The sequence below is a fragment of the Typopeltis vanoorti genome, chromosome 11 (assembly GCF_054136105.1).
Source record: "Typopeltis vanoorti isolate ZY-2024b chromosome 11, IOZ_Tvanoo_1.0, whole genome shotgun sequence".
Taxonomy (NCBI): Eukaryota; Metazoa; Arthropoda; class Arachnida; order Uropygi; family Thelyphonidae; genus Typopeltis; species Typopeltis vanoorti.
This window is the reverse complement of record NC_143559.1, coordinates 3,034,047-3,047,638: the sequence shown is the minus strand read 5'-3', so window position 1 is coordinate 3,047,638 and position 13,592 is coordinate 3,034,047. Positions and strand designations below refer to the sequence as shown.

At 37.3% G+C, this 13,592-nt stretch overlaps 1 protein-coding gene across 2 annotated transcripts in view; it reads left to right on the top strand.

Moving 5' to 3' along the window:
• Positions 1–13,592, top strand: part of tun (N-terminal glutamine amidase tungus) — a 249,169-nt gene that overhangs the window by 12,787 nt on the left and 222,790 nt on the right. For both annotated transcript variants that reach the window (XM_090401017.1, XM_090401018.1), the window contains exon 2: positions 4,253–4,352. In XM_090401017.1, coding sequence (XP_090257143.1) covers positions 4,253–4,352 — 100 coding nt within the window. The remainder of the gene's footprint in view (positions 1–4,252; positions 4,353–13,592) is intronic.

Genomic DNA, 13,592 nt, shown 5'->3' with positions numbered 1-13,592 from the left:
TTGTGTATCGAAGGCCAATGCTTGCTCGTCTAGTCAAAGCTACCTTGACTTGCTCGGTTCTAGGAGCTTCCAGGTCCTCGCAGCAGCAATGTGATTTCATGTGTGCGCATAGCCATTTCACGTCGTCTCACTCTTTTACTTAAACACAGGCCATACGCAGTCAACGTAGCTCTAGACAATGAGCTTCAGCCAGCCTTTACGAGTGTGTGTGTTGCTTGGGAAAATTAAGTTACAACCAACTTTTTATGACAATGTTATTGACCAGTTCATAAAGAAGAACCGTAGGGTAGAAATTATATTCAAGTAGCTAAATTAAAAAAGATAGAATATCATTTGTAAAATAAATGTTGTATTTGTATGATTAAATGTACATAAATTTCTAAATATATAGTTTTAAATGGTCAGTAATTCATTATTCCGCTAATCAGACTCCAGTCACATCTCTCACTCCCTGAGAGTGAGCAAGCGTGCATTTCAAGACCAGCATTCGCCCCTTTCATCTGTCCAGTTAACATTAGAACATTAACAGGATTGTACCAGGGTTTGTATTCTCTGATGAGCCATACAGACAGACTTAATTGATTTCAAGGTATAAACATCCACTTTCTAATATGTTAATTATTATTATTATTATTACGGGCAACTCCAGGGAGTCCTTAGACTCATCGATGGAGGCCCAAAATCATGTTGAACACAACTATTCGACATTCATACAGTATCTATCATACCTCTCCTTAAACTCATTCACTGTCACAGCATCCACCACAGACTCTGGCAGCCCATTCCACTCATTCACCACTCTTAAAAGTAAAGAACCCAGCTCTAACACCCTTACTAACCACACTTATGCCCAGTTTCCATGGATGTCCCCTGGTCCTCCCACAACCAGCCCTGTTCTCAAAAATATCTTCTGAATTAATTTTATAGAAAGCCTTCAGTAATTTGAATGTCTCAATCATATCTCCCCTCCTCCGCCTATCAACCAATTTTTGCAACCCACAAATCCTCAACCTGTTCTCATAAGGTTCATTCCACAGACCTGCTATCATCTTGGTCACTCGCCTCTGGATCCTCTCAACCTCCTCCCCATCAAGAAGAAACGTAGGTGACCAAATCTGGGCACAGTAGTCGAGATGGGTTCTTATCAAGGCTCGATACAGAGGAACAATAACTTGCTTGTCAACGTATTCTTCAGCAACCAAGTGATTTGATGAGCTGATTTGGCCACTTTTGCAATGAGCCCCCTAAACTTCAACTCCTTATCCACCAACACTCCTAAATCTCGTGCCTCATCAATTTCCTGGAGTACAGTTCCACCAATGTAGTAAACTGCTGCTAATCTTTTCACCCCAAAATGCATAACCTTACATTTTGCCACATTAAATTGACATCCATTCTCCTTAGCCCAGACTTCCAATCTATCCAAACCATCCTGCAAAATTTTGACATCATCTGCATTCACAATTGCCCTACCCAACTTTGCATCATCCGCAAACAAATGAACTGTTCCTCTCAGATCCTTTGCTATATCATTAATGACAAATTAAACAGCAGTGGTCCAAGAACAGATCCTTGTGGCACACCTCTAGTCACAGGCCATCATGTGGACTCTACTCCTGAATAAACCACTCTGATATCTCTCAATCAACCACCCTCCTATCCATCTCACCAGCCCTATATCCATTCCCATATGCTGCAATTTACTGATTACAATTCCATGTGGTATCCTGTCAAAGGCCTTAGGAAGGTCCAGTAGAATCATTGTAAACCCAGTTACACTTATCCAGTTAAGCCGTCACTGTGTTATAATACATGAGCAAGTTACTGAGGCATGACCTACCCTTCACAAAACCATGCTGTCCCCGATACAGTATCCCATTTTCTTCTATCCAATCTTGTATTCACCTCTTGACTATTTTCTCCAAGACCTTGATAATGATTCCTGTTATGCTAATTGGCCTGTAATTTTCAACAGCAGCCTTGGAACCACCTTTATGCAGCGGAATTATTTTCCATTGTTTCCACCCCATTGGGACTGACCCAGACCCGAGGCTCAAATTAAACGAAATGGTCAAGGGCACTGACAATTCTTTAGCTGCTTCACGTACGACACGAACTGATATACCATCCAATCCCACGGATGTATTGACATTGAGGTTCTGTAATAGACTAGTTACCTCTACTTCATTCATCTCAATTCCAGTATAAGCTGTTGGTTCTTCCATTTCTGCAATGTCACCACCTGGATGATATACTCTTGCAAAGTGCTTGCTCAGTAATTCCACTATATCGACTGATTCGGTTACCTCACTACCCTCAGCATTTTTTAAAAACATTCTGCCATGAACATTTTTCCTTTTACTTCGAACATATTGAAAAAACTGTTTATGAATCTCTTTAGCCTGCATGGCCAATTTTCTTTCGTAGTCCGCTTTTGCTTTTCTTACTACCCCTTGTTACCATCCTGGCCTGAGCTTTATACTGTTCCTGCACCTGCTGGTCACTTTTCTCCTTAAATTCCCTCCACAATTGTTTCTTTTGTTGCAGTTCAAGCTTAATAGTGTTATTCATCCATTTAACCCCTACTTGATTTATTATTCGGACGCTTGGTATACAGTCAACCATTGCCTCCTGCAAACACTTCTTAACCACCTCCTATGCACTATCAACATCCAGCCCTTGTAGTTTTACATGCCATGGCACTGAGCCAAGCACACTCCTAAGCTTGTCATACTTACCAGCCCGGTAATTCCACATGTACCCTGTCTTAATTGTAAATTCCACTCCTTTAGCCACCTCCCAAGTCATGACCTTATGATCACTCTCACCAATTGGTGGCAACATAGTCATGTTCGTTACAGCCACATTCTCAGATGCAATTACTAGGTCAAGCACTCTCTGCCCCCCCCTGGTATTTTCCACTACATGCTGTCGCAGATAGTTGTCCCATAATAACTGCATAAAATCCAATTCCTTCCTCCCTTGAGCCCTCTCCTCTTTCTAGTCAATGTTACTATAATTGAAATCACCCATAATAATTACCATGCTTCCACTCATTTCTTCTGCCTATGCATACTATCCCCACCATCTATTCCATCACCTGGTCTATAGCAGCACCCAATTGTATATTTTGTTCTGCTAGACTCTATCTCACACCAAATAGCTTCAAATGTGCTCTTTTCTCTATCCTGCAGTTCAACTTCTATACTCCTTGGCTGCAACTGATCAGCTATCATCAATAACACTCCTCCCCCCTTTTTATTCTCCCTGTCACTCCTGAGCACGGTATACCCATCGCATTCGATCCCACTAGCTTTATCATCTTCTGTCAGCCATGTTTCACTAATACCAACAACCTGTGGCCTGGAAGTGCCAACCAAGGCCAAAAACTCTTCCTTCTTGTTCCTAATACTCCTGGCATTAGTGTACATGAATTGCAGAAGCCCATTAGTCCCATCCCTACTTTGATGCCTTACACTAACTATCCCATTCTGATTTGTTGTCCTTCATACTCGCTCGGGCATATTATACTCATTCATACAGTCAACTGCCTCCCTAATGTCTGCATATCTACCCGTAATAAATCTAGTTTCCCTGAGTCTGTACATCCACTTCATTCATCAACACTTTTTCAAGCCTCCGTACACCAACTCCATTCAAATGTAACCCATCCATCTTATATAAATCCTTTCGCCCATCGAACTCACTCCACACATCCACAAATTCCACACCACTCTCCATGCATAACCCACGCATAAAGTCATTGGCAATTATGGCCCTCCTCCTAAACACTTCACTGTCATACTGCGGTAAAATACTCACCATCCAACTCTCTCACTCTTCTCTTTTGCTACCTCAAGTAATTCCCTCACATCCTCTATCATTTCCATTTTGTCCTCTTTCAAATTATTTGTTCCTGCCACGATTATCATCTCTTTCACCCTCTGTTTTTGCACTCGAATAGATTCGCTGATGTCCTTTATGTTCGCACCCGGCTGGTACGATTTCATCAAACTCTCAACTATCACACCTCTTAATAGCGAATCTCCATACAGCACTCAAATATATATAAATAAAATAAATTAGCTGATAGTTAGTAATAAATGAAATATGTAGTGTAAGGGAATCCTATCATTAACCACAAGAATGATGTGCCTCATATATATTAACATGATTCTATTGTACTAAATTTAAAAAAAATGGAATTGATAACATTTTGAAGATTACTAATTATTATTATTTTATATTTTAGTGAAGAAAATGTATGGAAGCTATGTGAATTTATCAGGGACAATCAGAGAGACTTACTCCCATTTTGTTATGTTGTTTTTATTTCAAATAAAAATGAATCGGTAGGTCATATTTCATATTTTTTTATCATTACACATTTTAACGAGTTGAAAATAGTAATCCTAACATTGCATTACACACTGACATTAAATGAACTCAAAAGAACAATATCATCTAGAATCATTTGAGAGAGGAAGGATAATTGATAAGTTATACTCATCTGTCATTTCATTCTGTTGCTGATCAGTTTCTTGCTAATCTCTCATTTTATTATTCATTTATAGACTAATTAATAAAGAAATTTGTCTACACTGCATATATCTGATATGATCAGCTAGTAAGAGCCAAAGTAAGACTAAGACTCCGAAAACTTCCAAGTTAAACATATCCCCATTAATTGGATGTTAGAGTAATTCCTAGTGGATTCACAGAAGAAACATCAACTTGGTTGGATGATTTTTTGGAGACCAGTGAGAACTCACCAGAAATGCTTTGGGAAGAAATCAAGGTGATAATATAGGATACAGCCAAGAAGTACGAGGACGGTCTGATCTGTGGTATTAATGTTTCCATATTTTGGGCAATTTTATACAACGATATTTATTTAGTTTAGGTTGATTTTTGAGAGCAGCTGCAGATTCCAAAAATAGTCTTTCTTTACTGCAGTAAAGGTCTTTTTCCAATTGATCCTATGAACTGTATCTAAATCATGGTCTGCAAGGCCTGATTGACTATGAAATTAGTCTGAAAGTTCTCTGCCTCGACCATAGATGGCAATGCTATTATTGGCAAGATTTTTTTTTTTTTTTTTCCAAGTTGGTACATTCGTCATCAGCATCCATGTGAAATTGAAAGTCATTCTATCAAGTAGTTTGTTTTATACAGCTGTCTGAAGCAAAGGTGTTGTCTGTATCCCTTGAAATGGATAAAATTGAGTATCGTGCGGTTATAAAATTCTTTGTAAAAGAAGGTTTAATGGCAAAAGAAATTCAATCGAAGTTCATAAAAGTTTATGGACACTCTTTCCTTCGTTTTTGACAAGAAGAAATGAGCTGCCGAGTTTAAACGTGGATGTATCAGCCTTGAAGACGATCCATGTGAAGGATGTCCAAAAAGTATAACAACACCAGAAATCATTCATCAAGTGCATGATATGGTATTGGATGACCGGCGAGTCAAAGTGTGTGAAATTGCTGAGACTATAGGCATTTCAAAAGAACATGTAGGATATATTTTGCATGAAGAATTGCAAATGAAAAAGATTTGTTCAAGATGGATGCCGTACTTGCTCACAGCAGATCAAAAACGCACTCTCATGAAAATCTCTGAACAGTGCTTGGTCATTTTAACAAGAATGAAACTGATTTTGTGTGTCAATTTATTACTACACATGAGACTTGGATTCACCATTACACCAGCATCCAAACAGCAGCCAAAACAGTGGACAGAAGCTGGTTATTCAGCACCAAAGAAAAAAGTCGGTTCATCAGCATGAAAGGCCATGTCATCGGTGTTTTGGTATGCTAGCATTTTGTTTATTAATTATCTCAAAAAGGGTAAAACAATAACCGGGGAATATTAATCCAATCTTTTAACCAGATTAGATGAAAAAATTCGTGAGAAAAGACCCGGTTTGTAGAAGAAAAAAATCATCTTTCATCAGGACAGTGCACCTGCCCACAAAGATGTTTTGGCAATGGAAAAATTAAGGGAACTGCACTATGAATTGTTGGAACATCCACCCTATTCCCCAGTTTGGCTCCCTCTAACTTCTATCTCTTCCCAAAACTAAAACTCTTTCTCGCTGGTCAGCGTTTTTCTTCGAATCAAGAGGTGATTGCAGCTGTAGATGGGTATTTTGCAGATCTTACTGAGAACCATTACAGGGATGGGATAATGGCGCTGGAGCATCGCTGGAATAAATGTATTAGTCTTAAGGGAGATTATGTTGAAAAATAAAAATAATTTTGAAATTATGAATTCATTTTTTCATTGTTAGGCCGAGAACTTTTCAGATCATCCCCATATCTCAGAACAATAGGAAGTCCAAGAGACCCAGGGATATCAGATTTGGGAACATGGGAATATGGCAACATGGGAACTAATCAAAAGAAGGCAGTTGGAAAAACAAAGACGAGTACTGAAGAATATAAGAGATTACATAGAAAAGTCAGAAGAGCCATCAAGCAGGAGAAGGAAAAGTTTTATACTAATAAATGTGAATAGATAGAGTTCCAGATGGAGGCAGATATTTTATTTTGTTTGTGACCTAAAGCACAAGTTTAAGACCAAATTGAATGTCATCAAAGACAGAAATGGAGCATTCCTAACAGAAGAATTCGAAATCAAAAACAGATCGAAAAAATCCCGTGTGGAACTGTACTATAGAGTGGATTAAAAAAAATTTGAAAAGTCCACTCACCTGGAAAATTCCAACTTGGAATTTTCCTGGTGAGAGGACTCCTTTCATAATACTCTTAACCTCCACTTATGCATGGTTGAAAGAGCAGTTAAGCAGCAATAAGACCCCCATGTGCAGATGGAATCCCAGTAGAGTTAATGAAAGCCACAGGGAATGGAGGGATAAGAGTATTTCATAGATTGATTACAAGGGTCTGGGAGACAGGATCATGGCCTACCAACTGGAAGAAGTTGGTTTTCATACCATTACATAAGAAGGGAGATATGAAGGCTTTCAAGAACTTTAGAACTATTAGTTTAATATCTCATGCAAGCAAAATTTTATTGAAGATCATAATAAATGGGATTAAGGCCAAATTTGAGTCAGAGATGCCTGAGGAACAAGCAAATTTTAGGAAAGGTAAGTGCACCAGAAATCAGATCCTTTGCCTTAGACAGATCATAGAAAAATATAAAGAATTTAGACTACTCTAAAGCTTTGGACTGTGTTCAGCATGTGAAACTGTAGGAAGTAATGAAAAGAATGGTGTTTCTCATCACACTATCAGGATGATAGCCAACTTGTATAGTGAGGCAGAAGCCACAGTAAGAACAGGTGTTGGATTAACTGATTGGCTTCAAGTTGAAATGGGAGTTAGGTAAGGATGTTTACTTTCTCCTCATTTGTTTAGTATATACGCTGAACCCTCATGCATGAAACATTGGATGAGCTCAAGACAGGAATTAGGATAGATTGATCGGTAAACTGAGGTATGCTGATGATCCCGTACTCCTCTGTAATGACAAAGAACCAGAAGAAATTCTTGATAAAGCTAACAAAATTAGTAATAACAGATGACTTTAACTCAATCCTAGCAAGACAAAGATTATGGTTCTCAAAGGAAATACAAACAGGGAAGCTCTTGAGGAACAAGTTTACCTTAACACTTTAAGTCCTATTGATGTAAATATACATCGATCGTGCATGAAGCCAGAATCACATCGATGTATATTTACATTGCTAAATTAAAAATTTCGAAAATAATAATATATGCTTGAAATTCATTATCAGACTGTACTGTAATTAAATTTGAACCTTCAGTTTCATTATCCATGAGGATGGTTGACTTTTATCAGTAATAAGTTTTTTTACTAATATAAATTCCCTTTTTATAAAAAAAGGGAATTTATTATAGTTAGAATTGAACTACAAAGCTGGAAATTATGATCGAATTAGCAAAATACTATCTTTGGTCTCATGGTATCAGTTTCTGAATGGAAAAAATGTCAGCAATGCATGGGAATCTTTGAAAAAGTGCTTGAATGAGGCGGTATCTGAATGTATCTCTAGTGTTCGAAGAGTAAATAGGTTGGGTATGAATTGGATGTGCAGCCTTATTAAGCTAGAAATCCACAAGAAGAAGATGATGTTGAAAGAGTATCGTGAGAATAAGAGTGAGAGGAGGAATGATATATATTTAGCTCAGGCCAGAAAAGTAACGAGTATTGTGAGAAAAGCTAAAACTGAGTATGAAAAGAAATTGGCCATGCAAGCTAAAGGCAATCCAAAAGAATTTTATCGTTATGCTGCAAGCAAAAGAAAGAATGAATGTGGAAGAATAACTTTATTAAATGCAGATGGTACACGAGTGTCGGAAGCTAAGGAGATTGCTCAGTTAATAAGTGCTCACTTTGCTAAGATATATCAACCAGGTGTATGTAGTATGGTGCACAGTGCTACTGCTATGTTGGATGAAGAGTTAGAGGTTCATGAAAATGAGGTTGAAGAGCTTTTTCATGAACTAGATAAAAATTTGTCTATAGGGACAGATGGAATATCTGCCTGTTTGTTAAAGGAATGTTCAGCTGAATTGTCTAGGCCTTTCACACATTTGTATAACTTGAGTCTCAGCTCAGGAATGATACCAGAGGAATGGAAGGAATGTAATATAGTTCCATTGCACAAGGGTGGAGCAAAAACTGATGTATCTAACTACCGACCTATTAGTATTTCTGATGTGATATTGAAGTTAGAGAAGTTAGTAAGAACTCGGATACAGAAATGGGTAGACAATTATTCTATACTCTGCAGGGAACAGCATGGGTTTACTAAAGGAAGGTCATGTTTTAGCAATTTCCTCATATTTTATAACAATGCTACGGCTGAGTTGGATAAAAGAAATGGATACACTATAATAATGTTGGATTTTTCTAAGACATTTGATAGGATACCACATGATAAGCTGTTGCGTAAATTGGAGAATATAGGATTGGAACATAATCACTTGACTTGGATCAGGGGATGGTTAACAGACAGATATCAAATCAAAAAGTGGTATACAGTGGGTGTGAATCTGCCAGATTTAAGGTAACCAGTGGTGTGCCTCAGGGTTCAGTCCTTGGGCCATTATTGTTCAATCTATACATTAATGACTTCAAGCAGGGTCTATCATCAGATTTGCAATTGTTTGCTGATGATGCGAAGATAGGCAGGGCAATCAGGGATTCTACTGATATTCAGCAATTACAAAATGATTTGAATAGACTGGAAATCTGGGCAAATGAAAATGGCTGTCAGTTTAATGTTAGTAAGTGTAAAGTTATGCACTTTGGCGTGATTAGAGATCTAGCGGCATATTATATTAGCAGGGTTATGCTACAAGAAACTGAAGAGGCAAGGGATCTTGGTGTATTGGTGGATAAGAATTTAAAGTTCAAAGGTCACATAGCAAAAGTTGCAAATACAACTCAGAGGATAATTTCTATGCTGAAGTGAACCTTGACTTGTAAGGATAAGAAAGTAATTTTGTCTCTTTATAAGGCTTTGATAAGACCACGCTTGGATTACTATGCTCAGATTTGGTCTCCCGGGTTCCAAGGGGATAAAGAAGCTGTGGAAAGGGTGCAAAGAAGAGTTACAAAGATTATATCTGGATTATGGGATTCAGATTATGAGGACAGATTGCGAGTATGTGGATTGCAGACTCTGGTTAACAGGAGAAAGAGGGATGATATGATAGAGGTCTGTAAACTTTTGAATGGTGTTATAGCATTTCAAATGATGAAATATTTCGTTATATGGAAGGCGGGGAGAGAACACTGGGGCATCCATGGAAGTTAAGGTTGTTCTCAGTCAAGAAAAGGGTAAGAGCTAGGTTTTTCTCTCAGAGAGCAGTGAGTGAGTGGAATAATTTGCCCTTAGGGGTAGTGAGTGCATTTAGTGTAAATGAATTTAAGCGAAGGTATGATAGCTGGGTTGGGTAATTTACAGCCTCCCTCGATGAGTCCTTGACTCCCTGAAGATCTCAGATAATAATAACAATAATATTAATATTAGTATATTGTAACACCTACCCATCGGCTGGATCACATACGATTGAATGTGTTCATGTTTATGTTACATTGCTGTGTCATACTGGCTGCTCCAATCTAACGAATATAAGGGATTCACAACTCACTTCTTGTGACTTGAGAGATCAATTTCAATATCACCATAGACAGAAAAGGACCAAGTGGTGCCCAAAGCAGCAGTGTAAAAAAGTTCTTGACTGAATGCGAATTAGAACAGATGCTCAAGGAAATACTCGATAACAGAGAATCTGAATTAGATGATTGGGCAGACAGTGATCCAGAAGAAGAGGAAGCAGATCTCCCCACAAATGTGAGCTCCGAGTCAAGCGACAGTGATACAGAACTCCAAACCAGGTGTGACCAAATTCTAGGTTGTCCAGCGAGTCATGTTTGCGATCTCACGTGAAGTCGTGGCATTTCAAAAACTGAATGGCCTAATTCAGTAATTTACTACTCAACTTTTGTGGCCAATAGTGGATAATTATAGTGATGTACACCCCTGTGTAAAATGATATTTTCATCATCATAATAATACACACATTTTATTTATAATTTTCATTATTTATGTAACATAAACAAATAAGGTAATAAAAATTTAATTATTATTTTTTTTATAAACCTTAATTTCTTGCAACCTGTTTCTAAAGCCCTAACCATATGTATAACTAAAATTTTTCATCATAACCATCAAATTCTTGCCATGTACCCTCAAGGTGTGTACAGGATATGATAGTACTACATGAAAAATTTACATCATTACTAGTCTTATCTACAATTTTTCTCCAAATCAGTCTGTTACTTGTCAAGACTACAACATTATCAGATCTTATATTTCTATCATCTAAGGCACTTTGTACCGTATCAATCCACCTATATCTTGGTCTTCCTCTGGTCTTTTTCCTGCCATCTTGGCAGAGAACACTTGTTTTGCTAATTTTTCCTTGCCCATTCTGTTTAAGTGACCAGACTACCTGAGATTAACTCTGCTAACGCATTCCTGGATGTTGACAATGTCAAGTTTTTTCCTAATATCCTCGTTTTTAATATGATATTGCCATTGATGCCATCTGTTCACACCTATAATCTTTCTCAGGACTCTCATATCTGCGGTCTCTAGTCTTTGGTCAAGTGTTTTACTTCTGACCCAGCTCTCAGATCTATAAGTTAAAACTGGTTTGAACACTGTCTTGTATACAGCTAATTTAGTGTTCCGACTAATTTCCCTCTTATTCCATATGAATTTATTCAATTCACTTCCTACCATACCAGCTTTGTTGATTCTGTTCTCTATTTCCATATTTAATTTACCATCTTCACTAAAAATTGTGCCTAAGTAGGTGAAATGTTTTACTTGTTCCACACATTCTCCGTCCACAATGCAGTTGGCGTTTTCAACGATTCTGCCTATTTTCATTGTCTTTGTCATTTTATTGCTGACCTTCATACCATATCTATTACGACAGTTATTCAATTTAGTCAGAGAATCTTGCAGACTTGTAGTGGATTTATTTAGAAGTATAACATCGTCCGCATAAAGCAAAGAACTGACATTGGCATATCCAATTTTGATATCATGTTTAATACCAATTTCCTTTGTAATGTGATCCATATAGATAATGAATAACAGAGGGGATAATGTACATCCTTGTTTCACACCATAATGCTGTAGCGTATTGAATAGCTTCTCTCTTGGCACCTTGTCATATGCCTTTTCCAGATTGACAAAACGTAAATACAGATTCTCTGTATTTAATATATATATATATATATATATATATATATGTTATATTCCCATGATTTCTCAACTATTTCTCGTAAAGTGAAGATCTGATCCTGACAACCTCTATTTAATCTGAATCCAGCTTGTTTTTCACCAAGCTTTTTTTCACAATTCCTCTCAACCGTTTCTCAAGTATATTTGCATAGATCTTGTCAGGAACACTCAGTAGGGAAATACCTCTGCAATTCTCACATTCAGTTTTATTTACCTTTTTTATATATGGGTACAATGAGAGCTCTACTCCATTCGTCGTGAATTTGTCCCTCTGTCCTGGCCTTCTGAACTATTCAGTGCAGCCACTGTAAGACTTTTATACCACCATACTTCAGCATTTCTGATCGAATATCATCTACTCCTGCTGCCTTTCCACATTTCAAGCCTTTGATGGCTTTTTCTACTTCAAGTATGGATATGTATTCCTGATTGCATGCCTGTTGAGTGATTTTTACCATTATGCTATCAGTGCTTGTTTCATTTAGCAACTTTTCGAAGTAATTACTCCATACTTCAAGAATATCTTTTTCTCCCATTTTCATGTCACCTTTATCATCTCTGACTCCTTTTACAGTATTCTTTCCTCCATTTCTAAGCTTCTTCAACAACCTCCAGAATATTTTTTCAACTTCTTAATATTTATTTTCTATATTTTTGCAAAAGTTCTCCCATGACTTTTGTTTAGCTAGTTTTACACAATGTTTAGCTTTCTTACATTTGTCTCTGTATTCTCTAAGAGCTAAAGCTGGCTTATTTGCCAGGAACTTTTGATATGTTTTCTTCTTTTCCTTTATTGCCTCTTTAACTTCCTTTATCCACCATGGAGATCTGATTTTTCTGTCCTTGCTCACAACCTCACCACATGCCTCTCTGAATGAATCAATTAGGGTTTTCTTCAAGGTTTGCCACTGAATTTCCAAGGTTTGGTTTTTGTTCTCAAACTCTTTCATTTTTTCTTCGATAGTCTTTGTGTATTTTGGTCTACAGTTCACATCTGAGAGCTACTCAACAAAAAAGACAAAAACTGGTGAGAGCTTTCTGAGCAATAAATACAAAATGTTATATTCAGGCAATGACAATCAAGGAAAAGAAGTTGTAGCCATTGTATTCAAAACTAAATACGAGGCTAATCTTCTTGAATGGCAGTCAGTCTCAAGTAGAGTGATGTGGGCAAGAATGAGAATGGGAAACTAGACAATGAGACTGATTTGTGCCTATGGTCCAACAGAAGGTTCTACTAAGGTAGAAGTGGAGGAATTTTTTGAGGCTTTAGAGAAAGCATCTGACACAATGAAAAAGGAAAAGTTGGTCCTTGTTGGGGATCTAAATAGCAGAGTAGGAAATGATTGCGAGATATACAAAAATATTTTGGAAAAATTTGGAGAAAAGAGCAAAGTTAATAATAATGGCAAATATCTGTTGGATTTCTGCTCAGGACTTGGACTGGTTATTACTAATACCATGTTCCAACATAAAAATGTGCACAAATTCACATGGAGAGAAGAGGCTAGGAATAAGAAAAGTCTCATTGACTATGTTATTGTTGATAGTGATGTTTTCTCTCTGGTGCAGGACACCAGAGTGTACAGAGGATTTGAAATTGGAAGTGATCACTATTTAGTCTTGAGCAGGATAAAATTGAATTTCATATTGAAAAGAATAACATGTAAGAAAGTTTTAAAGCTAATAAAAGTTGAGCAGCTTTCAGATGTGAACTGTAGGCTAAAATACACAAAGATTATTGAAGAAAAAATGAAAGAGTTTGAGAACAGCAACC